Consider the following 17,694-nt stretch of genomic DNA (forward strand, 5'->3'; position numbering starts at 1 on the left):
GGGATCCATAGCACCAGTGAGGTCTAATTTTGGGGGGTATTGTCATAAGAGACGGGGGCGCCGAGCCCTGTGGAAAGATCTCACAGCTTAGTTCCATGCCTAAAGGAGAGGGGAGCAAGGTGGAGTTATGGGAGCTCAGTGCTGCTAGTGATCAGGTGCAAGGTGTCCCCAGTCGGGCAGCCATGAAGCCAGGCCTCCTCCTTGATTCTGCCAGCTCCTATGCATGGGCTGTGCCAGCCGCTGAGAGATAGGCTTGGGGTCCTGGGGACCACCCAGCGAGATGCGGGCCTGGTAGTTGATGGAAAATCTCAGAGTGGGGCAGTGGGTCCTTGCACCTACGTGGGTGCATTAATGCAGCCCTACCAGTGCAGGTGTTTTTTACACCAGACCACACTCATGCAAACCACCTTGGCACATGCACACTAGAGGGTTGCACTAGTGCAACTCACTATGAATTGTGGTGCAGTACCTCTATCACCAGGCCAATGCAGTGTAAGTTGCTGTTCACACCAGTCCAGTGTTGTGTTCATTGGGGGGTGATACAGTGGGGCAGGTGGGGGAGGAGAGACAGTGGTTTCAAACAACTGAAGTGTGGCCAAGTCCTTATGGCCAATCACTGACCTGAACCAAGAAAATACCTTTCCTGGTGTTAAATTCAATGGCGCCAAGATCCAGCAGTTTGGGTCAACCTGGGTTGGACGGATCCGCACTCAGGAGCACAGCGTGTTCACTGCACCCCCTGCGCCCCCCCGCTGCACTCCCCCAGGAGTGTGTGTTCACACCCCTGTTCAACCCGCCGCCCCAAGCGGCTCCCTCTTCGGAAACGCTGAAGCTTCAAGAAAACAAGGGGGGGGGCGCCCCCAGCTGTGGGTGTCACACAATCTCCTCCTGGTAGGGAACCGGTTGGGCAGGTAGCGCACAGGTGGGTGACACCGTTATTTCCAAACGCATGCGCCATCCCCACCCCCTCCTTCAAAAACAAACTCGCTAATGAGCTCAGCGCAGGTACAGTTCTTTCCCCTTCCCGATCTGTCCCTCCGGATCGGAGCCCGCAAAAGTCCTGGCTCTCCCGGCAGGGAGGCAGTTATCGGAGAACCCCGGGAGCCTGCCTGCTCCTTAGCCCGCCCCGGTTGCTTCCCCCGCCACTTCCGCGGCTGTACCTGCTGGGAGGCTGAAACTGACCAGAGCGCAGTCTGCGCGCGAAGGAACGGCGCTGGGTGAAACCGACCAGGACCCAACGGTCCATCCCCAGAACGCTGCGGGCCTGGCTTGTTGCAACGTTCCATCCTTAGAACGTGGAGGAAACTTTGTTCGCTGCTCTTCTTGCAACTTCACATACTCCCTGGAAATCCCTCTCGCTGCTGATTTATTGTTTTATTTTTATTTTATTTGAAAGGAAAAGTTGGGGGAAAGTTTCCCCCTGTTTTTATGCTAAGAGGGAGAAGTCTTGTATTTATTTATTGATCTGTTTAAGAATCCCAGGCAATTTAATTGATCTCAGAGATGCCTCGGGCTTTCTTAGTGAAAAAATCCTGTGTGTCTGTGGGCAAGAGGAACTGGAGTGAATTGCCTGATGAAGAGAGAGGAGAGATTTATGTACCAGGTGAGTCTGACTGAAGAAAGGGTGCTAGATCTATGCAGATACTTATCTGCTCCCCAACACCTGCTATCTGAGCACCTCACAACCCTCAAGGGAGACAGGACAAGGCAATCATTCCCATTGCTCAGAAAGGGAAACTGAAGCACCCAGAGACTAAGTGACTCCCCATGGTCCCACCGGGGGGTGTCTGTGGCAGAGAGGGAATTTAACTCAAGTCTGCCAAGTTCTAGGCAAGAGCCCGAACCACTAGACCAGCCTTCCTTGCTGGAGATTAGAGCTCTTAGAAATATTGCCATTAATGCTTGTGGATGGCACACGGTCCCTATTTCCGAATCGTGCCTGCTGCTGGGGTGGCAAATCACCTGTTCCAAACTCCGCACAGGAGGCTGGGGGACAGCAGCGCTGGTGAAAGAGGGGAAGTGGCTTGGGCTGGAGGGAGTGGGGCTCGCCACACAAAGCAATGGCACTGCCCTGACATACAGCTCCAGGCCGGCTGGAATGGGGGGGGCGGGCAAGGAGTCCGTGCTCCCTCTCTGCACGGAAGGGTCTGCAACGGTTTCTTGGTGTCGGGAGTCGGATTCCAGGAGGGTGACCTTTGGACTCAGCTCATTTCCTTAACTGATCTGCGGATGAGAGCCCGTGTGTGTGTCTAGGGACCGGAGCCAGGATCCCCACAGGGACCCACCAGGGTTTCCAATCAGCGTTTTTTGGACACTGCTCTTCCCCTGGGAATCTTTGCCAGGCCAGCCTCCAGCTTCTTCATTTTCTTTCCTGGCCATTCAGTCGAGGGACCCCAGCCGGGTGGCTGCGCAGGCAGTGGGGGAAGCGCAGTTCTGCAGAACTCCAGCGGCCATGCTAGGGAAGTGGCTTTTAATGTTTAAACTCCCTCTTGGGATTAGCTTGTTTGTTAGCGGAGGGGCTGGGAGGTGCGTGGGGATGCTGGCTCCCAGCGGTGAGGGGGGAGGGCCTGGCAGTGCTGCAAACTGGCGAGTCAGGATAGGAACACCAGAACTAATTATATCCCAGAGTCCTGGCTCCATCTAACCACTAGACCTCACTCCCCTCTTTGAGCTGAGAACAGAATCTGGGGTCCGGACCCCCCCCACACTAGACCCTACTTCCTTCACAGAGCTGGGAATGAGACTAGAAGTCAGGACTCCTGGGTTTACTCTGCTCAAGTCACTAGGAATCCCCGCCATAGCGTTAAGTCTAAGGGATGTTTTGCCAGCTATTACATTGTAAAGCACGAGGCTGGTGCTGTGATTAGGGCACTAGCATAGGACTTGGGAGATGTGGATTCAATTCCTTGCTCTGCCCCAGACTCCCCCTGTGATATTGGGCAAGTCACTTAGCTTCCCTGTGCCTCTGTTTCCCCATCTGTAAAATGGGGCCGATAGCACTTAAGGTGCATGTGGGGGAGATTCTAGACAGTGTGGCATCCAGGTACCTCAGTGCTGGTGGGCAGACTGGTACTGGGAGAGCATTTTTCTTCTGGAGGCTATTGAAATATCTTTGAGCTGTGAGTGCAGGGTGCTGGCCGAATGCGCCAGTGAGCGGAGCTTTAGAAACCAGTTTAATGTTTTTTTAATTGAATGGTCTCAAAGTTTGACTGAATGGAGTTAAAAAAAAAAATCTTACGCAAGCAAAGAAATCCTAGGTTGGGCCTGTTCTAACTGTTCAACCTGTCTAGGATCCAGACAGACCTTAAACTCAAAGGCTGGAGAACATGAGCTCAAGCCTCTGGCTGGAAGGTAATCTGGTTTAATGTCTCAAAAAGAAGGTTGAGAGGTAACTTGGTAACAGAGCAAATAGTGTACTGAAGAGCCTTTAATCTAGCTGCAAGAGGCAGAACAAGAACCAATGGGTGGGTAAAGCCAGACACATTCAAGTGAGAAAGGAGGCCCCAGCTGTTTAAGTGTGAGGGTGATTAACATTGGAACAAAGGGCCAAGGTAAGAGGTGGCATCTCCATCTCTTGGAGAAGCCTAGATGCCTTTTGGGAACATGCTTTAGTCAAACACAAGTGACTGAGCTCAGTGCATGGGGACTAGATGGTCTAAAGGTCCCTTTAAATCTATGGCTGTTGAGGTTATCCCAATTTTACAGACAGAGGCACAGGGTAGAATCATAGAATATCAGGGTCCAACGGGACCTCAGGAGGTCATCTAGTTCAGCCCCCTGCTCAAAGCAGGACCAATCCCCAGACAGATTTTTGCCCCAGATCTCTAAATGTCCCCCTTAAGGATTGAGCTCATAACCCTAGGTTTATCAGGCCAATGCTCAAACCATTGAGCTATCCCTCCCCAGAGCTGGGCATAGAGGCCCCGAGAGCTGCTGGAGATGATCAGAGTAAGAGGACCTGTAAATCTGATGGTGGGAGGGGAATCAGGGCTGCTGAGCAAGGACCCCCAATGAAATCAACGGGACGCTGAGTACCTGGCTCATGACCCACCCTGCAGCACGCAGGGAGTGTGTATTAGCACCCTGCCTGGGAGTGCCTGGCCCTGGAGTCTGTAATTAGCTGGTAATTAATACCCGGATGCTGTATGAGTAGCTGTCTGTGGATTCCAACCTGCTGATTCCTGGCAGAACCTGGCGTCCGTCTGGGTCATTAACTAATCCAAAGAGGCCTGATTTCAGTTAGATGCCCCCCCCCCGCCCCGTCCTCAGGGCCAGTGTGAGATCTTTGTCGCATGTCAGAGGGAAAACGGAGAGCCAATGAGGGGAAAGAAATTAACCCTTTCTTCCAGAGCTGGCATAGAACCCAGGAGTCCTGAGTCCCAGCTCTATCCACTACTCCCTCTCAGTATTGTTCACTTCTCCCTTGACAGATTACTAACTCACTGATTGGCTGGTCCTGGTTCCCTTTAACCCTGTCTCCTCCCCCTGATGGGTCAAGCTTTGCTGCCCCCTCTGATCAGATAAGCCTCTCAGCCCTACTTTGGGGTCTCCCTTCAAATTGGCACCATCCCTTGGAGCCAATGGCTTAAATATCTACCAGTGCAGGTTAGACACTTGCAGAGGGGGCTGGGGGCTGGGACTCCTGGGTTCTATCCCAGCTCTGGGAGTGGAGGGAGGGCTGAATCCTGGTCCTACCTTTGCCTCTGTGAATTCTGGCATGGCTAAATCAGGCTGTGATATGATTGGGAGGCTCAAGGAAGGGCATTAGAAATGTGGGTCCCAGTGACTCCGTTAGCACAGCAGGTGTAGGGGGAAGTGCTGCTCCTGGAAGCTGTCTCTGCATGCGAAACTCCTCCCATCTCCTATGTGCTCAGCAAAGCAGCTGTGTGGGACCAGCTAATCTGGCATTGAGACTAAGGACACCTGGGTTCTATTCCCAGCTCTGTCACGGACCCTGGGCATGGGTCTTTCCCTCTCTGGGCCTCAGTTTTCCTCCCACCCTTTGACTCTTTACACTGTGAGCTCTTGAGAGCAGGGACTGTCTCTCACTATCTGTGGGAGCGATCAGATGGCAGCCAGGGCCATGGAGGCCCCTGCATGTCACTGGCTCTGGGGGCCAAGTGCATCCCATATCTGACCTGGTGCTCCTGGTCCATGCTCCTATGGGGCAGGGGAGGTGGATCTCAGCATCAGTTCCTGGGGAATTTCCTGGGGGGGAGCAGTGTTGTCTGCCGCCTATATTTCTGGCCTTCTCCTTGTCTTAAGCCCTGGCCACGGCTTTCCAAGTCACAGCAAGGGAGGGGGCTGATCCCCTCTCCTCACTGTTACTGTGTGAACAGCACTAGATTCTCATCCCACCCCACCCCAAGGCAGAAATAGCACATGAGACCCAGGAGTCCTCGCTGACTCCTAGCCTAGCTATCAGGGGATAGCTCAGTGGTTTGAGTGTTGGCCTCCTAAACCCAGGGTTGTGAGTTCAATTCTTGAGGGGGCTATTTAGGGATCTGGGGCAAAAATCTGTCTGGGGATTAGTCCTGCTTTGAGCAGGGGGTTGGACTAGATGACCTCCTGAGGTCCTTTCTAGCTCTGATGTTCTGTGACCACTGCTCTCCCAGAGTCAGTGGTAGAATATTGTGTCAATATTCTGCAAGGGTAAATGGGACAATCCAGGCAGTTATAGGCCTGTCAGCCTGATGTCAATCCTGGGCAAGATAAGGGAGTGACTGATACAGGGCTCTATTAATAAAGAATGAAAGGAGGGTGAGATAATGAATGCCAATTAACCTGGGTTTATGGAGAATAGATCCTGTCAAATGAACTTGATATCTCTTTCGGTGGGATTGAAAGTTTGGTTGACAAAGGCCATAGTGGTGGTGTAATAGATGTAGATTTCTGTAAAGCATTTGATTGGGTGTCATGATATTGTGAGTAAAAAAAACTAGAATGATACCAGATCAATACGGCCAATGAAATGGATTGACAATGGGTTAAGTGATAGGACCCAAAATGTAACAGTAAAGAGGGACTCAGCAGTGAGCAGGTGTTTCTAGTTTCCCACTAAGATTGGTTCTTGGTGCTGTGCTTTTGAACATTTATCGAGGACCTCAAAGAAAACAAAAAACCATTCCTTCATGACGCTTGCGCGTGACAGACGGAGAGGGGGAGCGGGGAATAATGAAGAGGACAAGTCACTGCTACCGAGCAATCTGGATCACTTTGTAAGCTGGCACCCGTAAACAATATACATTTCAACAGAGCCAAATATAAACATATACAGCTAGGAACCAAGACTGCAGCCATACTTACAGGAGAGGGGACTCTATGCCGGGGACCAGTGACTCTGAGAAAGGTTTGGGAGAAGGGTGTCCTGGTGGATAATCAGCTGAACATGAGCTCTCAGTGCAACACTGGGGCTAAAAGGGCTAATGCAACCCCTGGCTGTATAAAGAAGGGAAGCTCACATAGGATTAGGCAGGTTCTGTTACCTCTCTATGTGGCACTGGTGTGACCACTGCTGGAATCCTGTGCCCCGTTCTGGTGGCCACAATGCAAGAAGGATGTTGATAAATTGGAGAGGGCTCAGAGAAGAGCCACCAGAATGATTAACAAATTGGAAAACATGCCTCGTAGTGAGAGACTCAAGGAGCTCAGTCTATTTAGCTCAACACAGTAAAGGTTAAGGAATGACTTGATCCCAGTATATAACTACCTACGGGGGAAGAGACAATATTTAATAAGGGTCTCCTCAATCTAGCAATGGTCTAACAAGATCCAATGGCTGGAAATTGAGGCTGGAAAGATTCAGACGGGAAATAAGGAGCAAATTGGTACCCGTGAGGGTAATTAACCGTTGGAACAACAGACCAAAGGCTGGGGTGGATTCTCCGTCACTGGCCATTTTTAAATCAAGACTGGCTGGCTTTCTAGAAGATCTGCTCAAGTTCAGCCCGGCTTTCACACAGGTCCTAGGGCTTCCTTACGCTACACAGGAGGTCAGACTAGGTGATCCCAGCGGTTCCTTCTGGCCTTGGAATCTATTTACACACACAGGCCCTGATCCTGCAAACAGGCTCCCAAGGGAGGTTGGAGCAGCCCTGTCCTTGGGGGGGTTAAGACCGGCTTGGACAAACACCTGTCTGGGATGGTTGGGGTTTCCTTGGTCCTGCCTCAGCAGGGGCTGATGGACTAGGTGATGCCTCAAGGTCAGCCCCACATTTCTATGTCTGGCCACGCATGTGCTTCGCTGTCCTCTGATGGCTATTTGGACCTTGTTGCGCTTGGTGCTGTACAACCCGGTACAGTCCTTGCCCCCAGGGGCATAGGTAGTAGGATGTAATTGTTCAGTGGCAGACAAACGTAGAAGGAAGACCTCTGGCTTTATACATGATTCCCCCTGCGAAAGTCTCCAGGAACGGCCCCCGGCTCTAGCAACTTTAGCGGAGGGGTCAGAATTTCAGGCCGTTGTGTGGCGAGCTGGTGGGGAAACGCTGCAGAACAACTTGAGAAAATGCAGAACTTCCCATGGCAGAGGTCCAGATAATCCCCCTCTGTCTCCCATAGCAGCACCAGATCTGCTTTCATTCAGCCAGGAATTAATACAGGGAAGCTCTATGGCCTGGGTACTACAGTAAGTCAGACTAGATGATCACACTGGGCTTTCCTGGCCTTGGTATCTATTAATTCACTGAAGCTGCATGTGAAGATGATGCACAGGCTCCAGCCAGTACAGAAAGCAGCTGCCTCCCTTTTCCATAGCTCGGGTCTGCGCTTGAGTCTCTCCACCGGCTCCCAGCTCACTCCTGGTGTCAGTTTAAAGCCTTGGTCCTAATTTTCAAAGCAATTAGGGGATCATGCCCCAGCTGCATCAAAGCCCATATTTGATCTATAAACCTCAGTGAGCGCTGCACTCCTTGGGGACGTGCAGATCCCATCACCCAGCGTGAAGATGAGCTAGGGACAAAGTGTTCTCTAGGGAGAGGACCCAGCCATGCAACGGTCCTTCAGAGACCAGGCTAGCCCAGAGTCCGACCAGTTCTATGAAACCCTGCAAAGCCTTCCTCTCCAACACCAGATAAAAGGGACCTCCTGCGCCATTGTGTCCAGGCCCTGCTATCACAGCCACCCACCCCCTTGACAGACATGCATCCAGCTCCATCCTCAGCTGGGTTGGGCTCTCAGTGTTGGTAAGTGCAAAGTAATGCACACTGGAAAACATAATCCCAACTATCCACACAAAATGGTGAGGTCTAAATTAGCTGCTACCACTCAGGGCAAGAGATCTTGGTGTCACTGCGGGTAGTTCCTTGAAAACATTTGCTCAAGGGACAGCGGGAGTCAAAAATGCTCAGAGAATGTTAGGACCCATTAGAAAAGGGCGAGGTAATAAGACAGAAAATGTCATAATCCCACTATAGAAAGCCATGGGACGCCTACCCCTTGAATCCTGTATGCCGTTCTGCTCACCCCCAACTCAAAAAAGAGATGTTGGAATTGAAAAAGGTACAGTGAAGGGCAATGAAACTGATGAGGGGGATAGAGCAGCTTTCCTATGAGGAGAGATTAAAAAGATGGTGTTTGTTCACTTTAGAAAAGAGATAACTAAGGGGGGATGTGATAGAGGTCTATAAAATCATGAATTATTTACTCCTTCCCATAACACAAGGACCAGGGATCACCCAATGAAAGTATCAGGCAGCAGGTTTAAAATAAAAATAGACCGTATTTCTTTACACAATGTACAGTCAGCCTATGGAACTCATTGCCAGGGGATGTTGTGAAGGCCAAAAGTATAACTGGGTTCAAAAAAGAATTAGGTAAATTCCTGGAGGACAGGTCCATCAATGGCTATCAGCCAAGATGGTCAGGGACGCAGCCCTATGCTCTTGGTGTCCCTAGTCTCCGACTGCCAGAAGCTGGAACTGGATGACAGGGGATGGATCACTCGAAATTGCCCTGTTTTGTTCATTCCCACGGAAGCATCTGGAATGGTCCACTATCAGAGACAGGATACGGGGCTAGATGGACCAATGGTCTGACCCAGTGTGGCCATTCTTGTGTTATTTATTTTGCCTCCACTCTTCCTATGGGGAGGCTGTTCCAGAACATCTCGCCTCTGATGGGTAGAAACCTTCTTCTTATCTCCAGCCTCAACTGATTCCTGCCCAGTTTATCCTCATTTGCTCTTGTGCCAACACTGTCCTTTAGCTTCAATAGACCTTCTCCCTCCCCCCATATTTATAGACACAACCAGATCCCTGCTCAGCCTTTGCCTGGCCAGGCTTAACAGACCCAGCCTTTCAGTGTCCTCTCCCCTGATCAGCCTGGGAGCCCTTCTCTGCACCGGGCTAGTTTGGATCCCTTGTTCCTGAACACGGGTGACCAGAACTGCACACGGTGTTCCCACTGAACTCTTCCCATTGGCTCGGCCAGGGGCATTAATGCTTCCCTATCGCCACTGGAAATCCCTCACCGGATCCAGCCTAGGCTCTTTGATGGAGCCTTTCTGCTCTCAGTGACACTCACAATTTGATCACCCCTTCAAATACAGGTTCTGACCCTGTAAAGGGAGAAGGGCCAGAGACTCCATGGAGTCCACTAGGGACCTTTGTGTTGCTATTGGTTTCCTGTGGAAGGTGCCGGGATGCTATGGTGATGGGCTGCAGGATAAAAGCCTTGGACAGGTGGGGGGCTGGACCCTGTGAGGCAGGGGAGAGGTATTGAGGCTGTTCTGCTGTGGAGGGGAGTGCTGGGGTGACTGGCTAGCTGGACTAGTTCTACCCCCCCACCCCGCCTCCCCAGCTGGCCCAGGGGCAGGTGACACCCAGGTGGAAACGCTCAATTAACCGCTTGGGCTGGGCCGGACTTTCCAATAACATCTCGGGGAACCGGTTCCAGGGGCTTGTTTACTGCAGCGCTAGGCAATGGGGTACAGGGAGGTTCCCCTTTGGGGGGCACTGCCTCCAGTCTGGGTGGGGAAAAGGATATCTGAGCCCTTCTCCTCTGGGGGGTGCTGGCTTTGATCCATCGCAGAGCTGGGGGACTGGGTGGCTCGGGGGGTGGGGACTGGGTATCTGTGGGGGGTTCCTCCTGTGTTGCCATGGCCCTGGCCCGGTTCCCCCCTCTCTCCAGGCTGCCAGGGTGCGCCCCTCCCCAGTCCGTGGCTGCTCTGTTTCTGGTGGCAGGGTGGCGGGGGAGTGTGAACAAGCCAATGGCTGTCCCAAGGGGGTGACTCCACTTGGCGCCTCTTTCACCTGGTTCCATTCTGATCGGTGGAGGGAGGGGAGAGGGAAGACAGTGAACACTGGGGGTGAGGGTGTGGTGGCGAGCCTGCCAGGGAAGGGGGATCCCCTGGAAACTCCCCACTGCTAGGGCATCACCCCCCTGTTGCATGCAGTGTGGGTCAGGTGGATGATGGGTGAGGCCCGCTGGGGGGGCTTGCAAGCTCATGGGGCCGTGTGGAGCCCAGGTGGCTCATCTTCCATATGGCCCTGGAGGGGCGGACCTGATTCCCACCCTCCATTGCCTGTACCCCCCAACATAGATCTTAGGGAGCAAAGTCCCCCCATAACCCTCCCCTCTGCTTTTTCCTAGTCTGCCTGGGGGGCTGTGCCCTGGGCAAGGACTTGGAGCCCTCGGTGGCTGAAGCCCCCTCGTATCCGATGCCCCTGGACCTGACCCTGCGAGATCCGAGCTACACGGCTGCCCAGCTCCCTGGGGAGGTGCCCCCAGCTGGGCAGCACAATGGGTTCCCGCGGCCCAAAATGAAGGTATGGACTGGGGACCAGGGGAGTCGGGGGCTCTTCCAGGCTAAGGGTAAATAGGGACCCTGTGTGGCCCATCTGGGCTGTGCAGGTTGGTTGCCCAGGGGAACCTCAGCTTCCTTCTGTCCCAGTCCTGAGCTCCTCGCCCACACAGCTTTGCCGATGCCCCTCAATCCTGACACCCAGCTCCCCTCCTGTCCCACGGTGCTGGGGGGCAGAGACTGTGGGGGGGGGGGTTTGGGGAGGAGACTGGAGGATCTGGTGCTTAGGATGGCTCCCTAGGGCTGCAGGCGGTGGTGGGGTGTCTCTGAGCCTGGGGGAAGAGACAGAGCCCCACCACTGGGCACCGCCCTCCTTGGGTTCCATGTCTGACAGCTCCATCCCCGCCCCCGGCAGGTGACGTTGGGCGCAGGGCCGGGCGAGCTGTTCTCCTGCCCCGTGTGCCAGAAGGGCTTCAGCTACCAGCGCATGCTCAACCGGCACCTCAAGTGCCACAGCGAGGTCAAGCGCCACCTGTGCCCCTACTGCGGGAAAGGCTTCAACGACACCTTTGACCTCAAACGCCACGTCCGCACCCACACAGGTGAGAGCCCTGCCTCCGCCAGCCCCACCCCCGCGCCCACACAGGTGAGAGCCCTGCCCCCCCCAGCCCTGCCCAAGCACCTGCACAGGTGAGATTCCCCCTGCTGGGACACACACACCCTGCCCCAGCACCTGCACAGGTGAGAGCCCCCCTGCTGGGACACGCCCGCCCCCCAGCATCTGCACAGGTGAGAGCCCTGCCTCTGCTGGGACACCCCCCCCCAGCCCTGCCCCAGCACCTGCACAGGTGAGAGCTCCCTGCTGGGACACGCTCCCCCCCAGCCCTGCCCCAGCACCTGCACAGGTGAGCCCTGGCTACAGGCCTCACCCCTTAGCCCTACATGTAGGATTCTGGGGGATTTCTTAAACCCTCTCCACTCTCTGCACTGGTATAACGAACGGGCCCCTGGGGCTGGGATTGGGGGTTGCTGTGTCTTTCTGTGTGCACACACCTGGGGGGTTACTGGGTTTCTGGGCAGTGGGGGCTCTTGTGGGGCTGGATCTGTGCAGGCGGGAGTCAGGGGGGCTAGGTCCCCGGGGACGAAGGGAGACGTGAGGGGTGAATGTGCACAGGGAGTGCTAACCCTTCGTCCCCCTCCCCTTGCTGCAGGCGTGCGCCCGTACAAGTGCCATCTGTGCGACAAGGCCTTCACGCAGCGCTGCTCGCTGGAGTCGCACCTGAAGAAGATCCACGGGGTGCAGCAGCGCTACGCCTACAAGGAGCGGCGGGCCAAGCTCTACGTGTGCGAGGAGTGCGGCTGCACGGCCGACAGCCAGGAGGGCCACCTGCTCCATCTGCGGGAGCAGCACCCCGACAGCCCCTTGCTGCGCAAGGCCTCGCGCAAGACGGCTGCCTCCCTGCACAGTGCCCTCCCCACACTGCTGCAGAGCAGCCCGTGTCTGTGAGACGTCGCCCCCTGCAGGGCACCCGGTGTCTGGCAGACAGTGCCCCCTGGGGGCTGGGCAGGGCCCTATCCAGCACTGAGCCCCTGGGAGACAGTGCCCCTGGTGGGCACCCGACACTGGGGCAGGACCAGTGACTGAGCCCTGCTGCCTGGAGACTGGACACTGCCTGCTCCCTCCCAGCAGTGGCCTGGGACGTGGGCAGCACGTGGCAAATGCTCCGAAGAAGCCTCCACCCCCTGTGGAGAAGTCCCCAATGCTCCTCCCCCCTCGAGGGGCAGCCAGCTATCCACAGGGCACTGACTTTGCACTGCTCCTTTCCCGAAGCCTTGGGGGAGATGCGGGCATCTGTGGGCCGTGTCCAGTCCCCCGTAGGCTCTGCCCACAGGCTGGGCAGACAGGATTTTTTACCATTGTGCTTTTCTGAGGGGGCTGGGCAGCAGGAGTCATGTGCCCCCCCCATCTCAACCTTGGTGCCATCCCCGTCCATCCCTCCCGCCACACACACTCAGGAAGAAGCCAGGGGTGGCTCCATTCCCTGCCCCCACCAATCCCATCAGGACCAGTCTGCTCTGGATTTCCCAGTCCCCCTTGGCCCCATCCCCTGCTGTTCCTGCGTGAAGTGAGGTTTGCTCCTGGGCTGTTGCTGCTGCTTTGGGGAAGGTGTTTACATTACAAATCCCAGCTGTCCCCACTCTGGGAGTCTCCGGGGCTGACAGGAGACCTGTGCTGGGGGGCCTGAGAATGCCTGGGAAGGGGGCAAGGCTCATTCAACTCCAGGGCCCCAACCACACTCGGGAGAAATATCCATGATATAAAATCTGGGCACCGGCTTTGATTCAGGGTGGAGACACCTCCTCGGACATATCTAGGAGTGGGGGGGGAGGGGAATCTTCCATATAGCGCCAATTCCCCAGGCCCCTCCATGCCACCGTTTCCCCTCCCCACACTTGCAGAGCTGTCACTGACCTGGACAGCTGGGGGGATCGTGATGACTGGGGAATGTTGATCAAGGAATTAGGATTTATCTGAATTCCACCCCCCACATCCTCTGCCTTATTTGTGCTGCTGTCCTGAGGCGGGGGGCTGAGGTACAAATGCTTTAATGGGGAGGCTGCGTCTTCCCCATGCCCTCCTTTCTGTGGCTCAACTGACCGGTAGACCCCCCCCCACATCCACCAGGTCCCCCTCCCCCTGCCTGCTCCCCTCCAACACCACTTTTACACACCACAGAACACCTGGGCATTGGGGTCCCCAGGATCAGGGCAATTCCAGCCCTCCACCTGCATTGCCAGCCCCAGAGCATCCATTCACCGAGGGGGGTGTCGTAGCAGAGCCCCTAGGTCAGGGGGAATGGGGTAGGGCCATGCCATGGTCTGCACCCCACATATGACCAGCTGGGCTGCGTTACCCCCGCCCCTCACCTACCCTCACCGTGACTGCAGTGGGGCGATGCCAAAGACCCAGCTTCCCCCCCACATACTAACTGCAATCCCTTTAAATCTGGGGGTGGGGGTGGCTGCCTCTCCTCCTTGGGTAGATATTGGGGGACTCTGCCAATCCCCAGTGCCAAGAGGTTGGGTAGAGGGACCTGTTCCCAGCTTAGCGGGGAGCTTCCCCCAGAGGGGACCCTGCATCCCACTAAGCTGGGGCTGCTCTAACTGCATCCGTCCTGTCCCCCACCCCCTGCATGTAAGCGGTGGGGGAGTGGGTCCTGGCAGGGGTGTAGTAGGAGGTGTTGGGGTGCCAGGGCCCGGATCGTGTTTACAGTTTGGCTGTGGGAAACGAGCCAGACAGTTTGTTAGTAATTGTGAATTTGTATCTTTGTCTGTTTGTGAGTCTAGTAAAATCAGGGAATTGAACGAGTTCTGAGCAGTGCTCCTCACTCCTGTCCAGTGGCCCCTGGCTACCCCTGCCTGCAGCTCTCCGAGCACCCCACGGCGTGTCCCCTCTGGCTAAGGCTTGTCTAGCTGTACATGCAGAGTCTGGCTGCGCCCCCCCCCCCCCGCCCACTTGCCACAAACTACGTGTTCCCATAGCCCAGCTGGGGGGGAGGGGATACTACCAGAACCCACAGAAAAGGGGGGGAGCCAGGACCATGGCTTGGCTAGGGGGCAGTAATGGAGCCAGAGCAGAGACAGCAGCTATCCCACTGGTATCTGCCCCCCCCCATTCCAATCAGACCCATGGGCCCCGCCAGCCTGGTATTGCCCCCCTCTCCCTGGATTAGCTGCATGAGCCCACCCAGGTTGGGTCCCATCACGGACTCCTTCAGCCTGGCAGCCCCTCCCCCTCCAAGGCCGCCCGCATTGTGGCCAGTTGCTGATTGTCCAGCTGGCTGGTTAGTCCAAGGAACGCTGGGTTTTTCAGGGACCCGGCCAGGTTTGCAAACCAAGGGCTGCGCCCTTCCCAGAGCAATGCCTAGCGCCAGCCGTGCTGCCATCCTACAAGAAAGGAGGCAGCGGGCCCTGCTGGCCTGGGACGTCTGTGTCAGGCTCTGGCAAGCAGGGGCTTTGTGCCATCACACCCAGCATTGCCCTTAGCTCCCCCCACCCCAGTTCCAAATCCCAGCTCTGTGCCAGCGTGCCCCCTGCAGAGCCTGGCTGGTGTGCAAAGAGATGGCGCCGCTGCCCGCTGGCAATGTAAAGTGTCCTGCGCCTGCCCAGCTCTGGCACTGGCTGTATTAGCCAGTTGTTTGAGTGCAGCAGACGCCTGTGCCCACACACCCCTCCCTCCAGCAGTGGGGTCTCCCCCCACCACGCTGATGGATATTAGAGGGGAGCGTCCACTCAGCCTTAACTCTGCCCGCTGTGGAGTGGGCAATCGCCGCTGTGGAGTCTCTGCACGCATGCCAGCTGCAGGCCCTGGGCCAGGTGGAGCTGTACTGAGCGGTGCAGGGGTTATTTGGCACAGCTTGGCAGTGCTGTACTTGGCCCATGAGCTGATCTGCGTGGGGAGGGGGTGAGTGCCTCTGCCTCCCCTCCCTTGTGTATGATCAAAGGCTAGCGGCGCATGTGCACTGTGCTGGGGTGTGTATCTCACCCTGGCAGTGATAGGGTTAAGGGGCGCTAGAGAGGCCAATTAGCCCATTCTGGGGCACCTGGGCGTTTCCTCTCTGTGAAAGGCACCGCAGAAGGGCCTGCAGGCAGCGCTTGGGCCCTGTCCCTGAAGGGAGGCCAGGGAGCAAGCCCCAGGAAGTAGTGCGCTGGCTAGAGCCCAGTGTCTGCGGTGGGAAGGGTGGGAGTAATTGAGCTGGGCCATGGGTCTGGACTCTCCAGGTGGCCTGGCCAGACGCCGAGTCACGGCCCAGCTGGCCAAAGCCCAGAGGAGAGTGAGGCAGAGGGACTGCGATGCTGGGTCTCCCCAGGAGGAGGCGCCCTAGGCTGGCGAGTCTGTGACGACACCCCTTGGGAGCCCCAGCGGGCTTGGCTCCAGCTCTGCGTTTTGTGGGTGTCGCTAGCCGGGCCCAGGGGTCTCGTAGCACGGGGATTGTCAGCGGCCAGGTGGGTGCTGGGCCTGCTCTGGGCGGCTGCTGAAGGGCGAGTGGCGGCCCGGCGTTAGCAGTCGGCTCAGGGTGAAGGGGGAGGTGGGTCGGGCTGCGAAGCAGGCGCGGGCTGAGTGCAGCACCATGGCCAGAAGCACAGAGGGGGTCTCTGGGTGCGTTGGTCAGAAAGGGCCGAGTTAAAGTTGCAGGGCCGTTTCCATGTTTCCAAGCACTCCGTGTTTCCTGGCATCACCGTTCTGCGGCACTCGCTGGTTGGGAAGGGACCGAGCTGGCACCGGGCGCTGCACAAAGCCAGGTCGGGGCGGGGAATTCTGCAGTGCCCAGCAAGCCCCAGCTGTTGGCTATTTGCCTCCCTGAGACTGGCAAGCGGCCCCTCCTCTCAGCCTTTGATCACCCAAGGCTATACCCAGCACCCTGCACTCACTCAGGTGGGAGTTAACCCCTGAGTTGCTTCTGTCCAACTCAACAGTGTCTGGCTTCATGAGCCAGGCAAGCAAAGGGCCAGCAAGGAATAACGACGGGCACAGAGACCCCCTTGGTGCCAGTTGGATGGGCTGGGCTGGGCACATCACCCAGCCCAGGGCATCGAACAGTCTGAGCATCGTGAACTTCTCTGACTTGCTACGCTGGCGACGTGCCCACCTTGGCAGTCAGATCCACGGAGACCACAGGGTTATAGCGGGCAAGGCGAGGGGGGTGGGCACAGAACGGGGACGTGCACCCGTCGACTGCCCCACCACAGCGAGGCCCTGCGCGTCTCCCACCCGCTCCGTGGCCCGCACTCGGCCTGAGATAACAGCCCCCACGGGTGGCTTTCCAAGGCCACATGGAGTCGTAGCAGTTTAGGGCCATTGGGCTCATCAAGGCTGACTTCCTGGATGGCACAGGCCAGAGCTTGTCACCCAGTTCCCCCTGTTGGAGCCCAAGCACTTGAGATGGACGAAAGCATCTACCAGAAGGGCAGCCAGGCTGGGCCTGGAGCCATCAGGAGCTGGAGGCTCTCCCGTGTCCCTTAGGGGCATGTTCCGATGGTGACTCACCCTGTGCTGAGGTGGATGGGAGCTGAGTAAGCGAACTGCACTAAGGCACGCCTCAGCTCCATGTCACTGCAAACAGCCCATCCCGGCCCGGTTCCCCAGAGGGGCAGCAATGTACTGAGCGATCCTCAGCAAGGCAGCTTCTCAGCCAGAAATCCAGCTCGCCCGCTGGTCTGCGGGCAGAGAGCTCGCTGGGTCGCCGATCCCAGCGGGACACGTGCCCATCGGACCCATGGCACCCCCCAGGCTGGCAGCACCGACAGAGAATCTGCCCCCACAAAGCCACAACCCTGCGTGAGCGGCAAGGGACCCTGCCTGCTCTGCTGCCGCGTTACTAGAGCTCGGTGCCTGTGTGATCCCCTCTATGCCCGCTGCCATTCTAGGGGCCAGCGAACTGCGCACAGGGCCTGGGGCTGGCGCCCTCTAGAGGGGACAGGCCCTCATGTCCCAGTGCCCACCCCCCTGAGCCAACCAGGCAGTCCACCCTGCCCTGGGGCTGGCGCAGAGGGGAAAGGCTCCATCTCCCAACTGGAATAATTTCTGTTGCTAGTAGCGATGGCAGGCAGGAGCTCTCTACAGATGGCTGCTCCCGGGGGCTGGCAGCCTCCCCGTGCATGAGCCTGAGGGGCGCCCAGCCGCCCATGAAGAGCTGGGGGCCCCTTGAGTGGAGTTTAATTTACCAGCCCACTGGAGCAGCGGGTGAAGGGGGTGGCATTCAGAACAGTGCAAAGGGCTGGCAAGGCTCTTGGACGGGTGTGTGTGGGGGGTGGACGGGGATGGCTGTGTACGGGAGGGATGGGTAAGGCTTTAAATCCTGATTTGAGGCCTTCAGTAGCTCAGCCAGAGGTGCTGGGCCCATTGCGGAAGTGGGTGGGTGCAGTTCTGTGGGCTGCGATGTGCAGATCAG

The 17,694-nt window shown here is 56.7% G+C and overlaps 1 protein-coding gene across 1 annotated transcript; it reads left to right on the forward strand.

Moving 5' to 3' along the window:
- Positions 1-1,024: 1,024 nt before the first annotated feature.
- OVOL1 (ovo like transcriptional repressor 1) lies at positions 1,025-14,111 on the forward strand. The gene is made up of 4 exons (XM_005305590.4): positions 1,025-1,603; positions 10,591-10,766; positions 11,157-11,343; positions 11,953-14,111. Exons 1-4 carry the CDS (start codon positions 1,504-1,506, stop codon positions 12,246-12,248), a joined length of 759 nt encoding a protein of 252 aa, XP_005305647.1. The 5' UTR covers positions 1,025-1,503; the 3' UTR covers positions 12,249-14,111.
- Positions 14,112-17,694: the final 3,583 nt, after the last annotated feature.

The sequence above is a fragment of the Chrysemys picta genome, chromosome 7 (assembly GCF_011386835.1).
Source record: "Chrysemys picta bellii isolate R12L10 chromosome 7, ASM1138683v2, whole genome shotgun sequence".
In the NCBI taxonomy this organism is placed as follows: domain Eukaryota; kingdom Metazoa; phylum Chordata; order Testudines; family Emydidae; genus Chrysemys; species Chrysemys picta.